We start from the raw sequence: 22,377 nt of genomic DNA, 5'->3' as shown, positions 1-22,377 counted from the left end.
CTGTTCAATTACAATATGTCCAGAACGCAAAAAAAAAAAAAAAGGGGGTGGGGGTGGGGGGTGGTCAATTTTGACACACATCTTACATTGGTCCTCCTGAGCCACATATGGCCTCACACACTAAAGGACTCTTGTTGAAACAAATTTGTTAATCATTATCCCCCTTGTAGCCTATTCATAGGGAAATGTTTTTTTTATTATTATTATTATTATTATTATTATTATTGTTATTGTTATTATCATCATTAGGCCTACCTCCGCCACATAATGATGTGATTGAGTTTGCCTTCGATGTCTTTGTTCATTACTGGGTGCACGGCTTAAGAGGTCGCAAAATCTTTAATTATTTACCAGACATTGCCAACACAGTAGGAAACAAGGACTCGCCTATCACGGGACAGTTAACCAGTTGATCAGACACCACGAAAGCTCAAAAGAAACGGTTGTTCTTCCCTACCTTTTTCACCAAGTCAATATTAGGCAGTGCTCTGCTCTGCTCCTTGATATTAATTTTCTCCTCATAAGGACGACTGGAATTCGCCAGAATTTAATCCACAATGCTTGGCATTTTGCATAGCTCTCTTAGCTTTCTTGCAAGCTAGCCCTAACGAAAAGTAGGCAAGTTAACCTCAACTTTTGAATTGGGAGATTGAAAAGGATAAGGACTAATAATGCCACTATTAAGACTTTATTCGCAACACTAGGTTTACAAGAATATACACAAAACTGGAGTACACCGCAATGAATAGCTTCCCCACTGGTTACCACGACGAAACTTCTCAGTCAAATTAATAACATATCCGCATTTCGAAATGAAATCAACTACTGTAGCCTACTGACACGGGGTTCACCCAATCACAAGTCGGAGCTTCAGTCTCCGGTACCTCCCCCCTCCTCTCTCTTCTCCATTCACTCCCAGTGAGGCTCAGTCTCAAAATCAAAAAAATTTCACGGCAATAGCCAATGACCGTTTAGCATTTTGCCATTGGAAAAGCGTACAATTCCACATGCCATTGAAGTCCATTGAGACTCGACTCGCTTGCGTTGTCATGAGCGGAAAAAAAACTCGTGCGAGTCTCGAGATCCTATTACAGATTGGTTTCATCTCTAAGTTGAGCACATGCATTTTCTATGAAGCTGGGTTTGAAATAGCAATGTTATTAAGTCGTGTAAAGCATTAGTTTACATACTATTCTCCGTGATTTTGGACAGGAGGCTGCGCCTCCCTTGTACTCAAAGAGGAATCGCCTCTGATATATAATTAGTTTAGGTAACACTTCCAAATAAGGGGCCATAATTAACAGTAAAGTAGCTATAACCTAATTCTTAAGTAAGGGTTAACAATCATTACTTAAGCCATATTAGACACATATTAATTGTTATTAATGCATATGTTGAGCATTAGTAAGCAGTTACTTAACTATTAGATAACAATAGCATATTATTATTTAACTAATAGATAAGTAAGGGCACAGCTAATAGTTAAGTAGCTATCAGGTCATACTTAACTAAGGACCAAAATTAATACTTACTTAATACAAAAGTACGGCATAACTAATGGATAAATGATACATAAATATTGGGAGTTGGGACCCTTATAATAGAGTTGGCTGAGGATAATTAATGGTTAATTAATGGATAGATATTGGTGTTAGGGACCCTTATATTAGAGTTGGCTGCGGATAACTAATGGTTAATTAATCCATAGATACAGTGCCCTCCATAATTATTGGCACCCCTGGTTGAGATGTGTTTTTTAGCTTCCAATTATTATTATTTTTTTTCTAAATAATATGGGACCTTAATGGAAAAAAGAGAAAAATCCAACCTTTAATACAAGTGCATTTATTCAGTGGGGAAAAAATCCTACATAAAGAAATAATTATTTGACATCAAATAATGTGTGTCACAATTATTAGCACCCCTGTTGTTAATATTTTGTACAACCCCCTTTTGCCAACAAAACAGCACCTAATCTTCTCCTATAATGTTTCACAAGATGGGAAAAGACAGAAAGAGGGATCTTCAGCCATTCCTCTTTGCAGAATCTCTCTAAATCATCCAGAGACCTGGGTCCTCTCCTCTGTACTCTCCTCTTCAGCTCGCCCCATAGGTTCTCAATGGGGTTGAGGTCTGGGGACTGAGATGGCCATGCGAGGAGCTTGATTTTGTGTCTGGAGAACCATTTCTGTGTAGATTTGGCCATATGTTTAGGGTCATTGTCTTGCTGAAAGACCCAGTGACGGCCCATCTTCAGCTTTCGGGCAGAGGGCAACAGATTTTGATTTAAAATGTCCTGGTATTTCAAAGCATTCATGATGCCATGCACCCTAACAACCTTCCCAGGGCCTTTGGAAGCGAAACAGCCCCACAGCATCACTGACCCACCCCCATACTTCACAGTGGGTATGAGGTGCTTTTCAGCATGCGCATCTTTCGTGGCACGCCAGACCCACTTAGAGTGTTTGTTGCCAAAAAGCTCAATCTTGGTCTCATCTGACCAAAGCACACGGTCCCAGTTGAAGCCCCAATACCGCTTGGCGAACTCCAGACGTTTGCGTTTATGATTGTGGGTGAGCAAAGGTTTTCTCCGTGCATGCCTCCCAAACAGCTTGTTGGCGTGTAGACAGCGCCTGATGGTTGATTTGGAGACTTTGTGACCCCAGGATACTACCATTTGTTGTAATTCTGTAACAGTGAGCCTTGGAGATCTTTTGATTTCTCTTACCATCCTCCTCACTGTGCGTGGTGGCAAAATAAACTTGGGCCCTCGTCCAGGCTTGTTTACCACTGTTCCAGTTGTTTTGAACTTCTTAATTATTCCTCTCGCAGTGGATATGGGCAGCTGCAGTTGAGTGGCAATCTTCTTGTAGCCTCTGCCTGACCTGTGAAGGTCGGCGCACATCTGCCTCACTTGTATGCTTTGTTCCTTTGTCTTTCCCATGTTTAATAGTGGATAAGAGAAATGGCCTCGGTGTCACATCATATTTATACCCCAGGGAAACAGGAAGTGATGAATTACTAATTAAATGTTCCTACATACTCTGGTAAACTTTGTAAACTACTGTAGAAATGACAGAAATGCTTCAATTATATTTATTTCCTGGGAATTGTTAAGGGTGCCAATAATTGTGGAACAGGTGATTAAATGAAAAATAATTATTTTTTAGTCAGGGATTTTTTTTATTTTCCTACAATTAATTTGAGTTGAAGGCTACATTTTCCTAACATTTTCAGTGTGACAGTATTCTTCTGCAATAAACACTGAATTTATTTTAAGGCTTTTAACACATCTCAACCAGGGGTGCCAATAATTATGGAGGGCACTGTATTGGTGTTTGGGACCCTTATAATAGAGTTGGCTGTGCTACCTAATATATAAGTAATTCATCTACTGTGACATCTAGCTTTCACTTGTTCAAATCACTGTTATAATGGCAACAGGAGCCATTATATAGCAAGGATTGGACGTACACTTCTCAATGATGGTGGGGTGATCAGATGTAATTTGTTCATATACCACTTATTAGTTTTAATGGTAAAAACCCTACAATAAATGCAGAACATTATGAAGAGTTATAGTTTTGAAGCAAAACTAAACCATTCCTTTGTGATAATTAAGTTAATGTCTGAGAATGTTAGCTCCAAGAGGTGCAGTGCATGATGGGTACTCAATCTACAAAAAGTCAAAGAATGCGCGCACATCAGTGGCACAGGTGCTGGACCAAACGTAAGGTAACTGAGAAGAAAGTACTACTCAATCTACAGACAATATGTCGGTATTATTTATTCATTAGTTATGCCTTACTTTTGTATTAAGTAAGTGTTAATTTTGGTCCTTAAGTATGACCTAATAGCTACTTAACTATTACTGTACACTTACTTATCTATTAGTTAAATAATTTTTATGCTATGAACTTGTAACACAAGGTAATAGTTATCTAATAGTTAAGTGACTGCTTGCTAATGTTTGACATATGCATTAATAACAATTAATATGTGTCTAATGTGGCGTTAAGTAATGATTATTAACCCTTACGAAAGTATTAGGTTATAGCTACTTTGCTGTTAATTATGGCCCCTTATTTGGAAGTGTTACCATAATTTAGTTTAGCTACCTATAAGTTGATTTATTTCGACATGGATCATATTGTGTATAATTAACGACGATAGTATAAAATATGACCGGCACTGAGTATACCTTAGAAGCTAGATTCCATCTGCAGTCAGGTACACACACACACACACACACACACACACACACACACACACACACACACACACACACACACACACACACACACACACACACACAATTCAAATAAAAAAGGTTATTGCCATGTGCAAAATGTCTAAATCATAGGATACATTGGATGAAGAGGAATAGGATAAATAGGAATCGTATGATAAATTGGAATTATCCTTTATGTGTCAACACATACTAGTAACATTTGCCAATGGAAATGACACAGAAGAGCAAAGTGGGGCACCCCTGTTCATCAGCTTTTTGTAGGTTTAGGTCTGTATGTCAGCATGTTAGGCAAGGGAGGTGTGTGTGTGTGTGTGTGTGTGTGTGTGTGTGCGTGCGTGCGTGTGTGTGTGTGTGTGTGTGTGTGTGTGTGCGTGCGTGCGTGTGTGTGTGTCCGTCCTGTTATGTGTTTGCTTATGTCAACCGGGTTACTCTGATTAATATTGCTGTGTTATATTTGGCGTTATATTATGCATTATATATTTGCCGTTATTATATTTATTGATGCACTATATATATTTCACATCTTTGCCACATTAATATCCATGCTTTTAAAGCTATATTTCGCATCTTTGCCACATTAATATCCATGCTTTTAAAGCTATATTTTGCATCTTTGCCAGACGTTACCTCCATTGTACCAAAAATGGAGGCAATACTGTATACTATGACACATGTAATTTGATCTCATTTGTGTTGGGTGAGTATTGTAACTCTCTGAACAGGATTGATGGTTGAGTGAGTTTCGTGAAAGTGCGAACGGGAAGTGAGAGTGAAGAGAAAGTCTGATTTGCATAATAAAACACATCACTATGACACAGCTGGAGGGAGGACACCTCTCCAGGGACCCACCAATCCCTCTAGACCAGTAGTTCTCAACCTTTATAAAAGTAAAGTCCACTAAAAGTCCACTGGATCTCATCTTAAGCCACCCAATGCTAACCTGACTCTTGCCCTCTGGTATGCCGTTGGGTGTGGCAGGGAATGGAACGGCCTCGCGTGTAGTTGCTGAACACAGACAGATGATGAAAATCAGGTTACCCCAATACCCCCTTGACCTCATTATAAGCCTGCCAACGCCCCCCTTTTTTAGTATTAAAAAAATAATATAGACTAATGCAATACAATGGAAACCAAGCACCGCCCCTCTCAGCTGTCTCCTTCTCAACGCAACCACCACCCACCACCCCCCAGGGCTCCCCAACGCCCCCTGGGGGCTGTAGAACCCCTGTTGAGAAACACCACTCTAGACACACTTTGCATTTTCACTGTAGTACTGATGTTTATTTAAAAAGTGTGTGTGTGTGTGTGTGTGTGTGTGTGTGTGTGTGTGTGTGTGTGTGTGTGTGTGTGTGTGTGTGTGTGTGTGTGTGTGTGTGTGCGTGCATGCATGCTTGTGTGCGTGTGTGTGTGTGAGAAAGAGAAAGAGAGAAAGAGAGACTGAGAGAGACAGTGTGCGTCTGTGCATGCGTGTGTCCGTGTGCATGCATCAGTGCGTTCGTGGGTGCAGGCGTAGGAAGGTCACCCATTTATATGGCGACATGCGTGGCACACTCCTAGTACAGCAGGAGTCAGTCCTTACATAAGATGCTCTGGCTGCACTTCTTTGAAGCTCTTCTGATCCTCTGTGGCGTTCAAGGTATGTGTGGTTTATTATTAGCTGATTGTTTTACATACTTTCCAAACATTTAATACTTAAAACTGAAAATAAACCTCATTTCCAATGTTGGTTCATTTTGATGAACTGAAAGCACAGCCTGATCTCCAAAAATTCCGTGCTCCTGGACACGGATGTTAAGGACACGAAATCCGTGTCCAGGAGCACGGATTTTGCCAAAATTCCGTGCTCCTGGACACGGAATTGTTTTCCGTGCTCCTGGACACAGAATTGTTTTCCGTGATGGGCACACGGAAGTGCTTTCTATAGGCTATTACCACAGCACTGTGTAACTCTGTCATTAGAAAATACATACCAAATGCAAATCCTAAACAAAATAATGCTATAGCAATTTAAGTTGTGCCCTGACCAAAACATTCCCTAACCTTAACCTGTCATTAAAGACATATTTTTGAGAAATACCTTTTCCAGTTGGTTGCTAGGCTATCAAATGCATATAATGGATGAAAGAAAACTAGCTGTGGCCAGACCAAAACAATCCCTAACCCTAACCTGTCAGTAGGAAATGTTTTTTTTGAGAAAAAATATTTGAAATTAAAAAAATCCTGAGAAAACACAAGACTGTGGAAACATAGAGCTGTGGGAGTAGCCTATAGAGAGAGCACTTCTCTGTGTCCATCACGGAAAACAATTCCGTGTCCAGGAGCACGGAAAACAATTCCGTGTCCAGGAGCACGGAATTTTGGCAAAATCCGTGCTCCTGGACACGGATTTTGTGCCCTTAACATCCGTGTCCAGGAGCACGGAATTTTTGGAGATCATGTTGCAGCGCAAAGCAAGTTGCACTATTTCATCTGATGGGGAATAAAATCCAAAGTACTGTAAAGAGTACCGTATGAGTGCTGTCCTTTCTTCTCTTTTGTCTTTTTTCTCTCGTAATTAACACCCTGTTGTGTTTTTTTACTTTTGAGTTGCGTGTGTGATGTTAAGTTTATCAAACAAAAGTTGAAATATTCCAATACTTATGTCCATGATACACAATATTTGTTGATGCTTATAGGTGCAGAAGGAAAGTGTGAGTCTCATTCGACATGCTCTGCATGTGTGAGCAAAGTGGGGTGTGCTTGGTGTAAGCAGAAGGTACAGTAAGATGCACATCCTTTCTTTTACAACATTACATTACATTACACCTAGCTGACGCTTGAGCAGTGTGGGGTTAGGTGCCTTGCTAAAGGGCACTCCAGCCATTATGTGTGGAAGGGTGGGATTCAAACCTGCAACCCTCTGATCTAAAGCCCATAGCCTAAACCATTAAGCCACGGCTGCTGCCCAATTACGCACAGGTACACAGGTACACAGCAATGCAGCTCACACTATAATGGATGTGTGGACCAGGTGGACATTTCTTAAGTGAGGGTCCCATTGTCACTGTGAAACACAGCACACAGTCCTCACAATGAAATTGCATTTATGCCTCACCCTTGCCAGGGAGCAGCCCAAAAGGCACTCTAAAGGTAGCAGTGTGGTGGGACACACTCATTGGCCAGGGCACTTTGGCCATGGAGGAGCAGGCCTCTCACAACCAGGCAAACAAACTAGGCAATTGCTCAAAACCTCCTTAACCCCTTAAGACACGGCTTTATAAATTAGCTGTTACCAGCATGGAAATGACCAAGTCATAATGTATCACTAAAGGCCTTGTGCACTGTCATAGTAGTGTAGTGCTATAGTAGTTAACTTTTAATGTCTATTACAGCGTGCCACAGGAGGTACGGCGTGCATTAAGGGGCTACATTCAGTGACCGAAAAGTGCAATGACGCTGCAATCAAAATCTACCTTGACGGGGGACCCTGCCCAATAGTGAGAAGGAGCTGACTGATTATAAGCATGACCGCTTAGTGTCATGGCGTTTAGTCTGTGCTGCATGTCTACAGGACTTCCTGTTGCCCGGCGAGGACAGCAGTCATCGGTGCGGCACGGAGGAGCGTCTGCGCATGAAGAACTGCTCTGAGGTGATGAGCCCCAGCTCCAGCCTGCACACCGTCAGGGACGAGCCCCTCAGGGACGAGCCGGGACGCATGGTGCAGCTGAGGCCTCAGGAGATCCACCTCAAGCTGAGACTTGGTACACGCTCTCCTCTTACACACTACACAGTACACAGTAAAATTCACATCACACTGTTAATTCAACACTATTCTGAGCATATACTGTATGGTCCTACTCGATTTAGTGTTGACATAAATTCAGCTCTTTGAATACTACAAAGCCCATCAGGGGTTCCCAACCTTTTCCAAATTAGGGCCCACTTAAACTTTAAACCAGGGGTCCCCAAACTTTTTTCTCTGGGGGCCACATTATCGTTCCTGACTGTGATCAGGGGCCGGGATCAATCATATGGGCTGTGTACTAGGCCTGTTGGTTAAAAAGTATATTTTATCATTATTTTTTTCTGTGAGGATTGCTTCTTTGGGCCAGTTCAAATGGTGAGGTGCAGAGAGGTGGAGGGCCGGTCAAAGGGGCATGGCGGGCCGCATCCGGCCCCCGGGCCTTAGTTTGGGGACCCCTGCTTTAAACAAATGCCCGGACCCGCCATTAACTCACTTGATAGCACTCTGTGGTGGAGTTTGCTGTGATTGTGGGTCGGAGTCTGTATCTGCACTGTGCAGGATGACCAAGGTTTCACCACCGTGTGATTAATTGAGATCTATTTGTGCTTTCAGTAGGCTACTCAAATTGCAACAAACTCATTGTTGCTTATACTTTAACCATTGCTGCAAATTCAATTATTATTTATGGCTCTTGGTCTTCCAACATGTACAACAGCACAATTCCACATGATTAGAAGTTCCCCAGAGGTTTACTGTGGTGTACTAACTAACCCTATATTGCATCTGCACTTGTTGTTCTGTATATTTCCTGTGCACTTTGTATTTGCTGGTGATGTTGGCTATGATTATGTTCTCTTTTGAAAGTCGCTTTGGTTATAAAGCGTCTGCCAAATGCAATGTAATGTAATGTAATGTAATGTTTGGGAGAGCGGAGGGCTACCCCATTGACCTGTTTTACCAGATGATGATGATGATGATGATCGCTGTTATTGTTGTTATGATTAGAATGATTATTGTTGTTGTTATTATTATTATTAGGCGTTCCCCAGAGGTTTAATGTGGTGTTCAGGAGGGCAGAGGGCTACCCCATTGACTTGTATTACCTGATGGATCTCTCCTTCTCCATGAGGGACGACCTCCAGAATGTCCGCAAGCTGGGACACCAGATTGTCGGCGCACTCAGAAACGTCTCCCGCTCAGTACGTATCGGTGAGTGAAGCACTGAGAGAGAGAGAGAGAGAGAGAGAGAGAGAGAGAGAGAGATACTCTTTATCGTTCCATAATCATTTTTCCACAGTCCTTTTTTATCCGAAGGACAGCAGTATCAGATGTTAGTGGTTCACATTTATTTACAACATACTGTACATACATTTATCACCTCTTGCACCATTGCCACATTACTCAGTTATGCATATGCCAGCATACACCACCACCCCACATATTGTAATGTGACACACACAAGTGAAAGCCTATCGGGGATAGTCCCATTGTCATTGTGACACAGGCAGCACTCCACAGCACAGAGTGCTCACTGCACCCAACAAAATTGCATTCATGCCTCACCCATGCAAGGGAGCAGCTCCAAGAGTAGCATGTCGGGACTCACGAGAGTACCATGCTTAGTCATGGAGAAGGATGGGGAAAAGTAATGACTCCCCCCCACCAACCTGACGGGTCAGGTGTTGGAACTTGCAAACTTTGGGCTACAAGTCTGACGCCCTAACCACTTACACATGACTACCCAGTTTTTTTTTGTGTTTTTTTTTTCATTTTTTCATAGACATACCACCACCTACTAGAATGAATCCAACCAAATAATGACAACCGATCATGGATAAACGATAACCAAGCACTCCTCACTCCAAAATTACAGTCAGCTTTTGTCCCGCACCTTTTCCTGAGATTATCATAATCTTCACCTTCAACTATATGATGATAACCAAGCACAACCCAAATCATGTGACTGCTGTTTTGCAGGTTTTGGCTGTTTTGTGGAGAAAGACATAGACCCTTATATTGGAGTGACGGGGGAGGTGAGGAGAATGCCGTGCCGAGGGACCACCGCCTGTCAGCCGGCGTTCAGCTTCAGACATGTCCTACCGCTCACTGAGGACGTTGCCGAGTTCAGAAGGAGGGCTGAGAGGGAGTTGATCTCCTCAAACCTGGACAACCCAGAGGCAGGCTTGGACGCAGTCATGCAGGTCGCAGTCTGTCAGGTGATTTTTTTTTATTGTTGGTCTTTTTCACTGTGTTTATGATAGGACAGTCAATTTTATTGTCAATTTTAGTATTTCCAGATTTTATGCTGCCCATTCACAAATGTTATGTTTTTCATGTACAGTATACATATTTACCAAACTCGTCCATTTGTAAGAATTCATTATGACTTTTCATAATAAGTGGATCTTCTCCATGTCTTCCATTTTGAATAACGTGTCATAGACACTTTGGTCAGACCAATACATATTTGTACATAGGTAAATATTCATGAAAAGATCACAGTTGTGACTGGGCAGCAAACATTTTGAAAATAAACAACTGTATAGTGAAAGTGAAAGCCCATTGGGAAACTCCAACTCCCATTATCATTGTGACACAGCACACAAGTGAACACTGCACACAACGAAATTGCATTTATGCCTCACCCATGCAAGGGGGCAGCCCTCAATGGCGCCCCAGGGGAGCAGTGCGGTGGGACGTTACCATGCTCAGGGTACCTCAGTCATGGAGGAGGATGGGGGAGAGCACTGGTTGATTACTTTCCCCACCAACCTGGCGGGTCGGGAGTCGAACCGGCAACCTTTGGGCTACAAGTCTGACGCTCTAACCGCTCACCCATGACTGCCCTATACTCTATCTTAAAAAAGTAGCCATGTTTGACACTGTACATCACAAATGTTGTAGTAACCACTGTATGTATCAAAAGTATTTGTGTTTGAGTGTGTATGTATGGTGCATGCATGGTGCATGTATGTTTTGTGTATAGTGTTTTGTGTATTGTGTTTTGTGTATAGTGTTTTTGTGTATTATGTTGTTGCTCCATTCCTGTCTTGTGTGCTTTATGTCTTCATGTTGGCTTGACAAGTTATGATGGTGGTGAAAATGTATTTCCCTTTGGGGACAATAAAGGCTATCTATCTATCTAGTGAAAAAGTGAAAGTGAAAGCCCATTGGGAAACTCCAACTCCCATTGTCATTGTGACACAGCACTCCACAGCACACAAGTGAACACTGCACACTGCACACAACGAAATTGCATTTATGCCTCACCCGTGCAAGGGGGCAGCCCTCAGTGGCGCCCCATGGGGAGCAGTGCGGTGGGACGGTACCATGCTCAGGGTACCTCAGTCATGGAGGAGGATGGGGGAGAGCACTGGTTGATTACTCCCCCCACCAACCTGGCGGGTCGGGAGTCGAACTGGCAACCTCTGGGATGCAAGTCTGACGCCCTAACCGCTCACCCATGACTGCCCCATCTGTATCTCTATCTATCTATCTATCTATCTATCTATCTATCTATCTATCTATCTATCTATCTATCTATCTATCTATCTATCTATCTATCTATCTATCTATCTATCTATCTATCTATCTATCTATCTATCTATAGGATCAGATTGGATGGGGCAACGCGGCACGGATAGTGATTTACACGTCTGACGATGTGTTTCATCTGGCCGGCGATGGGAGACTGGGTGGCATAGTCCGACCCCACGACGGGAAGTGTCACCTCGACAGCAAGGGACTCTATGACATGGAGACACACTTGGTGAGGCGTCCCTTCTGCCCTCCACCACTCCACTTGCACACTCAGTCTGTCCCCTTTGAGAAAAACAAAACAAAAAAGTTTGACTTGTATGTGTACACATCTGAGTTAAATGTACAAAGTATATGAATACAAGGCAAGGCAAACATTGATTTTGATGATTTGACCATTACATTGTGTTAGTTATTATGACAATTATTGCTTTACTTTTTTGTTCTTGTTTCCATATTTTAAGGTGAAAAAATAATACATAAATATAGAGAATAATGTTGGATGCTGTACTTTTAACACCTGCTTTGCCACTTTTAGACACACTATAATGACACTGTGAGGGTGCAACAACAAGCCAAATGTAGTCTATTCATGTCTGTAGGGCACTGTCATCAAAGTGACATTGCTGTTCAGTTGTCATAGGAGCAGCTGCCTGTTGGGACACTCCGCTCTAAGCAGAAGAGTACACGGTATGACAAGATGGAAGATGATACCTTGAATGTCTGTAGCTGACAAAAGAACTGGAGACACTACATGGGCTTTTAAATTACGACCTGTGCCAGGAATCCAACAGGAGTGTGTGTGTGTGTGTGTGTGTGTGTGTGTGTGTGTGTGTGTGTGTGTGTGTGTGTGTGTGTGTGTGTGTGTGTGTGTGTGTGTGTGTGTGTGTGTGTGTGTGTGTGTGTTGGACAAAGGGGTCAGTTGTCCTAGGCCCAAAGAGAGAGGGGGCCCAGAATTGGGTTCTCATTACATGTTATGTATTGCAGATGGGGCCCTTTAAAATTATTTTGTCCTGGGCCAGGGCAAAGCTGTCAGTGGGTCTGTGGGTGTTGGCGGTCTATGATGCCCTCGGTATTGTAATGTGTTGCCTTAAATAAAAGCCTCAAGGATTATTCATATCTCAGTTTCAATAATCTCAAGGATTGTGTGTTCATATCTCATCTTGCTAGTGAAAGAGGCACTATTCTTTTCTTGAAAACCTCCACTTTTCCAAGAGCCTTCATGTGAATAATAATAAGAAATGATAGTACCGGTAATAATATTGTTTATTATTGTTATTGTTATTATTATCAATTTACATGATTCAATTTTCATTATTAACTTGGCACCTTTAAAAGATCACCTGCTACAAACCAATTTTGACTGGATTGTACAAGCAGCCTGTGATTGTATTGACAGGCAGGATGTTTGTTATAGGACTACCCATCTCTGGCCCATGTAGCAGAGGTTCTAGCTGCCAACAACATCAAACTCATCTTTGCAGTGACTCAAGACCACACAGATTACTACATGGTATGTATCGTAATCAGAATCAGAGTCCATTTTTCTGTCCAAATGGATTATAAGATTACGCCTTATTTATACTTTTTGTCTTTGTTTGTTTTGTTTTGCTTGTTTGTCACACATCAGATGCATAGCATTGGGCAGGCGGCCAGGTTGCATGTTGGATCGCTCTTGTTTTACTTCTGCAGTGTGAAATATAAAAAAGACTTACTGGCACATTTCCAAGGACAAATAAGGAACTATAATACAAAGTATCTGAACCATGAATACAGGCGATCTGATGAATAGAGTTCTTCAGTAACAGCGCTAAGCCCCCCACATTTGGGTTTACATTGCCCATGGGGACCCCGGTTCGAGTCCGGCCGGGATCATTTCCCAGCATTACCCCATCTCTCTCTCACAACCGTTTCCTGTCTCCTCTCATACTGTCCTGTCATAATAAAGGCCAACCCCCCCCCAAAAAATACATTAAAAAAATAATAATTAAAAAAGAGGTCTCTAGTAAAGTGTATTCATTCATCATTTCCCCTCATAACAGAAGGCAAGTGAGCAGATTCCACAGTCTGTAGTGGGCGTGCTGGAAGAGGACTCTAGCAACGTGGTCCAACTCATCTCCAAAGCCTACGATGTGAGTAACACAAAAAATATAAAAAACTCATATGGCCATAGATTTTTTTAAATACAAACTTATATAAGCAATAAACCATTTTTGTAGCATGTGCAATATATATATATATATATATATATATATATATATATATATATATATATATATATATATATATATATATATATATATATATATATATTGCACATGCTACATATATATACATACAGTGTATATATGTATATGCACATGCTACAAAAATGGCTTATTGCTTATAACTGTACTGTACATAAAATGTACCTATATCTGAAGAGTTTCCTTGCAAAATGACATAAGCACCATTTCTTTACTTTTGCATTTTATTGGAAATGACTGTTTCAGACGTTCTATCATCTGTGTGCCATTCAAAGATTTTTAAACCTATATAAAAAGCTAATGTAATTGCAATGTAATGCCAAATACAAAAATGTCAATTTCCCAAAATGGATATACAGTACGTAATTTTCCAACAAAGCTCATTATATAACTGTATAAAAGATACTAACCCATTATTAGGACCTGTCATCTAAAATTATCCTCGAGCACCACAAAGTTCCAGCAGGCATAGATGTCTCCTATGAGTCCCAGTGCGGCGACCGAGAGCACTCCCCAAAACAAAAGAAAGGCGTATGCAACAATGCCAAGATCAATGAGCAGGTAGGCCTACTATTTACAATTGATTCAATTTTGATCATGGAAACTATCAAGTCATGTAGCCTTGACAAATGTTCAACAAAGTTGTTATAAAAGTGTGGATATGTGTGGATGTGTGTGTGTGTGTGTGTGTGTGTGTGTGTGTGTGTGTGTGTGTGTGTGTGTGTGTGTGTGTGTGTGTGTGTGTGTGTGTGTGTGTGTGTGTGTGTGATACAGCTAATGATCAATTGCTCCGTCTCCATGATTAATCCCAGGTGAGTTTCACAGTGACCATGAACAGCTTCACCTGTTTGTCTGAGGCAGTTACGTTCACACTCGGTGTGCAGGGGCAAAATGAGAAGGTGCAGGTTACCGTGGATACTCTGTGTGATTGTGCCTGCAACGACACAGAACCCTCCTCCCCTCAGTGTGGTGGCAAAGGAACACTCAACTGTGGCATCTGTAGGTACGTACGTTCATAGACGTGCAAAGATAGGGATGAAGTGCCGTTTTGAAAGTGTTTTGTTCCACAATGTACTCTTTATATAATATAATATAATATAATATAATATAATATAATATAATGTAATATAATATAATATACCATAGCCCAGTAAGGAAGTTCCTATGCCCCCAGCTCCCCACCTTGAGCACCTGCCCCAAAATGTCTGTACCACAAATGGGTACGTTCCACATGGCTGCTAATAGGCTATTTTTCCCAGTGGTGTAATGCATGAAACTTTGGCCCCTATTAGAAATGGGCTGTTACCAGGATGACACAACAATGACTAAGTTGTTATGTATTGGAGTTTCAGAAATCTGCTATTCAAAAAGGGCACTTTTGCACACCTCTGTAGTTGAACAGGTGTGTACCCCACTGAGGTTGTCATTCAGGTGTAACTGTCCATTCCAGCACATTTATATACAACATTTCTGTCATCTGACCTTCATCAAGTAAAATTCCTGCTCTTAAAACTCTGAGTTTAAAAATATCTGTTTTAGGGAGCCAAAATGCACCTGTCACAATGGTGTTTTTATTGTGGCTCATATGCCGTGTTTATATGTAAACGGATTTTTAAAATATCCACAATGTTGCAGCAGTTTAGTACTATGGCAGTAAAGTCTTTCTAATTATGAGGCTACTGGGTTTTGGTAAGATGGGTGCCCTAGACTCAGTAGTCAACATCTGATCTCACTATAACGTGCATGTAAGTTCTCCTGAAAGTGAACTTGTAGTAGCATTATAACACTAAGCTGACACTTTTATCCAAAGTTGCTTACAGTTGCTTAAGGTTTCTCTAGCCATTACCTCACTGGTTAGGGTAGGATTCGATCCCACGGATCCATAGCCCATGTGCAGTATGTTGTCTATGCTCTTGCGATATGGACTCTTATGGATATCTTGCTTTGCCGGTGACAGCTGTGACGTAGGGCACATGGGCCAGCGGTGTGAGTGTGACAGTGACGCCCTGGAACACAGAGACGGCATGATGGAGCTGGAAAGGCAGTGCTTCAGTCCCAACGCCACCACCACCTCCACCTCCTCCCAGCCATGCAGTGGGCACGGCTCATGCCTCTGTGGACAGTGCCTTTGCAGGGGCCACTTCAGGGGCCAGTACTGCCAGTGTGAGGACCACAGCTGCCATCGCCACAACAATCTCATCTGTGGAGGTACAGTCAAAGAGTTGGATGGGGTGCTGGGGCTCAACGGGTTAAGGTGCAGTGCCATACTACAACCTGTGACCTACAGTAGGTTTAAAATCCGACCCAAGGTCAAGTGCAGGGACCACTTCAGGACTGCCAGAGTGAGGCTGCAATTGCCACAACTATCTCATCTGAGCACAGTACATCATTATTTCTCTACGGAGGGCTGGCAAGCTATTCGGTAGCTTTGGCCATTTCTGGCGTACACGCACAGTGTTCACTAGTGGTGCTCAAAGAGGATGGGGCTACATTGGGGTATATAGTGGCTCAGTGGGCTATGGTGGCACATGGCGTATATCCTGGCACCGGGTTCAAGTCATTTCCTGATCTTTCCCCAACTCTCTCTCTCTCTCTCTCTCTCTCTCTCTCTCTTTCAATATGACAATTGACAGGGAATGGGAAGTGTAACTGTGGCACATGTGAGTGCCACCCTAATTTCTCTGGTCCTGCCTGCGAATGCTCCACTCTGACTGACCAGTGCCACACCTCAGGAGGGGGCCTGTGCAGCCACCATGGGCAGTGCCAATGCAACACTTGCCAGTGCCACCCAGGTTACTATGGAGAGCGCTGCTCTCAGGTGAGAGACCCATGTGTGAAGTTCAGGTGAGCAGGATTGTAAATTAACTTTTTTTCATCACCAGCCAAAATGCACACACACTCACTAATGGCAGAAAATGGCTTGAAGTGTTCTTTTCTTCTAGCCAAATTACATTTGAAGAGTTCGGATGCAAAACCACCTAAGTGCCTTTTCAGAAAATAATCTTAATTCATTTTTATTTAATAAAAAACTATAAAAATTGCATATTTTTTATTTTATTTATGTAAAATAACTATTTATATGTATTATCAAGTACATGAATGTAAACCAAACCAACAACGGGGTTCTCTAAAAATATAGAAGTGCAGGTCTTCAGAAATGGAGTTAGGGGGTTTTGCATCTGAACTCTTCATTTTCAGGTTGACAGGTTGTGGAATAGCAGACGCTTCACGGTTGAGTTCAAGAGTTGGATGGTGGAACACAGCTTCAGGACTCCAAGTTATCAAAAATATAAGCGCTTTTTATTTGTAGCAAAAAATAAATGTGCACGTGGGCAAACAAACATAACAGACCTTATATATAAACATACGGCAAAACTTCAGACTCTTGCAGCATCAATGTTTCAAGACAACTCCTAAACTCGCTGCTCTCATCAACAGCTTCAAGGACACTGCTCTCCGGTTAACAACAGTTCCTAATTTCACATCATGGAGTCAGCTCCTCTGATTATCAGCTGATTGCTCCAACCTGCGCACTATGGCGCCAACCAATTACACTCTAATTGGTCCCTACTCTCGAACCAATCACACTCGAGTCTCAACAAAATGAAATCATAATCTAACATTATACTGCATATCATAATCTTATAAAAAATAACAAACACATGCAGTACATAAATAGAATTTGCCACTGCACTTCACCCACACAAAAATAGACAAAAATCCCCGACAAATATTGCACAACACCCGACACATAACCCCCGCCCCTTCAACCACACATTTCCCATTCCCAAAGTCAGATGATGTTGATGGAAAAGTTCTGCCAACGCGGGCGCGCTTCCACGTGACAGTGCGACAAGGAAAAGAGAAACTTCAGTGAGCTCGTTCGTGACGAAGCAGTGCTGCTTTTGCTAGGCAGTGGGCATGCGCACTTTGCCAGTTTGATGCATTCTGGTTATAATTTTCTAACCACAATGCATCAAACTGGCAAAGTTCGCATGCTCGCTGCTTAGCAAATGTAGCACTGCTTCGTCACGAACGAGCCTAGTGAAGGAGTCCAATGCTCGCGAGCTCGCTGGAATATTCAAACATTTCAGGGTCGGGAGGCAGTGACTCGATGACTCCCCTCCTACATGAACAGGTCTCTGATTAGATAGGTGGAGTTAGCTGGTGAGGCAGCCGTTACGAACGGTGTTCTGACAGATTTTCCTACATTGTAATATTTTCCTATGTAGTATTATTTACAGTAAAATACAAAACAGTAACACCAAACAGGGTGTTAGATATGAAAGATATGAAAATAAAATCGCAAGGTCATGGATACAAGTAGGCCTACTACCAAAAACCTGGCTTCTCATTAAATCTTAGCAAAACTGCAAGCATAACGAGTAAGTTAGCTAAGGTGCCAGGGTCAAACTTCAATTTCTAAGACACACATACACAAATAACGACAATAAACACACAGTGTAAATTGTAAATTAAAGTACTCTATTTATCTGTCCTCCGCTAATACTGCACAGTTTAGGATCAGCTGGTGTTGACATTTCGTGACCCATGGTCTGCGCATGCCCAATGGGGCTTTGTAGGATTATATTACATTTAGAAGGATTTTACAGAATAACGGCACTAACGAGTGCGCTGCCCTGCGCATTCGATGCTACGGCGATTCTATGGCGGGAGTTACGTTCATCACGTTAGCGCTTAGCTTGCGCATGCTATTTGAACGGTGAATGGTCAGATGGCGGAATCGTAAAATAGGCTATAAATAGATCTATCAACGGCATATTTAGATACTACAATGTTGATTTATCCCTTCGATTCTCAATATCTACATACAAGTGTCAGAATAAAGAGTATGATAACGTAGTAGCTTGGGTAGTAGCCATGTTTGTTTTTCAGGTTTCCGCTTGAGTGGGAGTTGGCACACATCATTTTGGGTACAAGTCAGCATCTGATGCTTCCCTCAAATATCCCTGTTATGCCCACAAATGCAGTCAACTGCCAAGGGAGGAAATAAAGCAAATTTTCGTTTCGATCCACACTTCATGACTTGATGTCCAGTTAGCTACCTGGAAGGACAGCTGCCTTCCCCGTTTCGAATCGACCCTCAAAGTCACTAGGCTCGTTCGTGACGAAGCAGTGCTACTTTTCCCGGTTTCGAATCGACCCTCAGAGTCACTAGGCTCGTTCGTGACGAAGCAGTGCTGCTTTTGCTAAGCAGCGAGCATGCGCACTTTGCCAGTTTGATGCATTGTGGTTAGAAAATTATAACCAGAATGCATCAAATTGGCAAAGTGCGCATGCCCACTGCCTAGCAAAAGCAGCACTGCTTCGTCACAAACGAGCTCATTGTGTTTGCGGGCCTGCGTGCCTGTGTGTGAATGTGTGCGTGTATGTGCGTGCGCTTCTTGCAAGTCTCATGTCTCCAAGTGCGCAATAAGCACCAGAAACAAATAGCGCAACTCATTCGCAATAGCATAGTCTTTAAAACGCAAAACAGTGAGAAGGGAAGGTCACCTTCTCACACAGGTGTTAATTTAGAGCAAGATTTTCTGTGTTGCTCTGTTTCGTAAACGCCATACAGCTTATGAAAAAAAAGATCTGAGGTTTAAGAATCACAGTGTCCTGTATTTCATTCTGTTCAGTGAGATCTTTTCATCCTCTCTCCCACAAGTTCAATGGTGTTCCTGTCAGTGCAGAGCAATATGTCTGTGAAGGGCCTCATTCATAATCATAGTCAACCTTTCTTCACAAGGGCTCACTTGGAAAAGAGGCAACAGCCTCAATGTGACTACTCTAATAAAATAAAGAAGAAATAAATGAAATAAAAAATATATAAAACTTTTGACCTGTATGAATGTGTAATCTTCACCTCCAGCATGGCGCGTGGTGTTGCCTGTTGTTCTTGTTTGTCTACAGCCCAGTTAATTCTCCTCTATTCCTTTATTTTAGGCCTTGTGCGCTTTGCTTAGCAACTAAAGAGGAAAAATGTGAGCGCACCTGTGGAGGGATGAAAGCTACCAAAGTGAACGAATCTGCAGCATTCCTCTGCTTTGACGAGAAGGTCCACTATAACATAAAGGTGGACCAGGCTGATGGACATGTCCATATTCTCTACGCTCCACAGGCTGGTGAGTGGCCCTCGCCTTTTTGGCCAACAAATGATTCTTTTTCACTAGTCTTTTTTTCAAAGCAAAGCAGGAAAAACAACTAAGATGCAAATTATCGATTAATTCATTAATCATTAGTTGATAGTCTTATCAATCGACTTACGATGAATTGATAAGCTGCGTTTTCCCCCCAAAATCTCAATACTTCTCGAGAAAAATAAATACTAAATCTAAACATTTTTATTAAAAACTGAGATAAAATACCACATTTAAATTAATTCAATTTCAATGATTTAATCCAAAGGTAATTTAAATATATTCCCAGTATTCACACCCCTCTTCACACACACTCTTCACATGCCCATTTCACCTGGGTCTCTTGTCAGTTGAATTGTTGATTAATTGTGATGAATGTTTTTTAATCGATTAATGCATTGATCGATTAATCGATTAATCGATTAATCGTTTGCATCCCTAACTAAGACGTTTAGTGGGGTGCAAGTTTATGTCTATGCCACCGGATGCTACTTTTCCTGCTTCAACTGCCTTGAATTGAAGGTGTCTAATGTCACATAAAAAGGCTCATTTGCATCTGTATTCCTTTCTGCGCACCATATTGTACATTATAATATGAATTAATGTCACAATTAACTTTGTGCTGTGCTGTTGTTAACACTTTCTTCTCTTTGCCACAGGTAAAATGAGTGCTGTTTACCTCCTCATCTGCACTGCAAGTGGCGGCGTTGTTCTGATTGGCGTGGTTGTCATTATAATATGCAAAATTTTGATTGAAATAAGTTCATTCTCATGAGTGTTTGTGGGCCAAGGCCTAGACTATGTGTGCATTCCAATATGCGGACTCCCGTTCTCCCTTGCTCACTTGCCTCCTTGTGGCCTTGTGATGACATCACCGACAACAGAATTGTAATTTCAATATCTCGCAAAAGCTCAACTCTAATGTCATTTTCTCATTTGCAAACGGGATGGTGAATGAAGAATAGTACCCCAAAAGTTGTTGTGGCTAGGCTGACAGCGAGGAAACGTTATTGTTTTCTTCACGGAGGCGGGGCATCAGTGAAACGCGGCGCACAAGCACAGACTGAGCTGGGATGGGAGTCTGCATATTGGAATACAGCCTATGCATTGTACTGCATGCATGATAATCTTATAAATAACAATAGCTGTTTTTACATGTGATTAAACTGGTAAACTGAACTCTTGTCATTTTTGCCAAACACAACTTGAACCAGAGGTCACAGAGGGTCACAGCAGGGAAAATAATGCAATCAGAGATGGAACTCTGTCCCCCATGCCATGTGGGTGCTGTGTGCGCCTCTGTGTGTCCTTTTTTGGGCTATGGATTTCACTATCTGTGTAAATGTCAGTGCAGGCAGAGGTGCATGAATGAACAACAGAATACACTGCGTCCGCCGCACTCTGTGGAGCTTCCATCACATAATTATGCTCTGTCTCAGATGGTGCACTTGTGCAATATGTTTTTTGGTGCATAATTAATGTGCCATACGCACTATAACATTGAAGTTGGGCTGTGAGTGACGATATTGTATCAAATCGTGATCCGATTGAGATAATCGTGACATGAGTCATGATACTGAATCGCGATGCAAGGACGCATTATCGTGACATGTTCTTTCAAAGTTCTGTTACCCTTTAGTCCAGAAAACAACCACATGATATGATGTGATAGTGATTCAAATCATCATTATTATTTTCAAACTTCCCAGAAAATTGTAACCTATTCTATATATAAACTATCATAGTATTTTCTTTATATTTGTATTGTATAATGTTGGCATAGGTTTTAAAAAAAGAAAATGAATAAAGTAAAATATTGCAATGCATCGCAATATCGAATCGTGAACCCCTTTCCAATACCCACCCCTCCACTGAAGTGCACAAGTGCTCCATTTGAGGTGTTGTGAATCCAGCAATGGTGTTGTGACTTGGTGTGTTTGGCTCCCCCTGCAGATGGCACGCACTGCGGGCAGACAGACAATCAAACAGAAATGGGCTTGCCGCAAAATAAACAATGAATGACTAACCGTGCATCTGGCCCTGTCCTACCTACCAACAATCCATCCCTGGCCTACCAATTAAGCGTTGAACCCCCACCTGTCAAAGTGGAAATGAAGCAACAACTACCAGCGTCCTCCACTGGCGAAGACTGGCATTTCATTATTATCTTGTAGAATTATTCTTTAGTTTGTTGCAAAGTCAAATGAAATAGTTTTGTCCCATTATGTGCAAGATGGGAACTGTGGGCTGTGGAGTCTATAGAGAGAGCATTTATAATTCTAGGCTTTACTTAGATCATCTCATATGCAGAGGTGATGTAAGCTATTAATGCATTTCCACTGTGGTAAATATACTTAAGAGCACTTACCTAAGTAAATATTATGCACTTGCTCACAACACATTTCGAGGAATTCTATGGTCATTATTTTTTAACCGGAAACAGCTCTTTCAGAGGGCAGTAGGAGGTCGCAGTGC

The 22,377-nt window shown here is 41.9% G+C and overlaps 1 protein-coding gene and 1 long non-coding RNA gene across 2 annotated transcripts in view; one reads left to right on the top strand and one right to left on the bottom strand.

Annotated features, from left to right (window-relative positions):
• The window catches only part of LOC134456720 (uncharacterized), a 38,291-nt gene extending 15,927 nt beyond the window's left edge, over nucleotides 1-22,364 (bottom strand). Inside the window, exons 1-2 of the long non-coding RNA XR_010036365.1 lie at nucleotides 22,271-22,364; nucleotides 9,080-9,197 (exon numbers count right to left, since the gene is read on the bottom strand). This is a non-coding gene — a long non-coding RNA (uncharacterized LOC134456720). The remainder of the gene's footprint in view (nucleotides 1-9,079; nucleotides 9,198-22,270) is intronic.
• On the top strand, nucleotides 5,696-21,159 carry LOC134456718 (integrin beta-7-like). Its single transcript, XM_063208203.1, has 14 exons — nucleotides 5,696-5,888; nucleotides 6,928-7,007; nucleotides 7,803-7,992; nucleotides 9,015-9,185; nucleotides 9,954-10,192; nucleotides 11,587-11,745; nucleotides 12,931-13,026; nucleotides 13,556-13,645; nucleotides 14,180-14,320; nucleotides 14,572-14,762; nucleotides 15,717-15,967; nucleotides 16,393-16,603; nucleotides 19,709-19,887; nucleotides 20,562-21,159. Exons 1-14 carry the CDS (start codon nucleotides 5,837-5,839, stop codon nucleotides 20,675-20,677), a joined length of 2,166 nt encoding a protein of 721 aa, XP_063064273.1. The 5' UTR covers nucleotides 5,696-5,836; the 3' UTR covers nucleotides 20,678-21,159.
• Nucleotides 22,365-22,377: the final 13 nt, after the last annotated feature.

Source organism: Engraulis encrasicolus, chromosome 10, assembly GCF_034702125.1.
Source record: "Engraulis encrasicolus isolate BLACKSEA-1 chromosome 10, IST_EnEncr_1.0, whole genome shotgun sequence".
In the NCBI taxonomy this organism is placed as follows: Eukaryota; Metazoa; Chordata; class Actinopteri; order Clupeiformes; family Engraulidae; genus Engraulis; species Engraulis encrasicolus.
The sequence above is the reverse complement of the archived record's forward strand: the minus strand, read 5'-3'. Positions and strand labels throughout refer to the sequence as shown.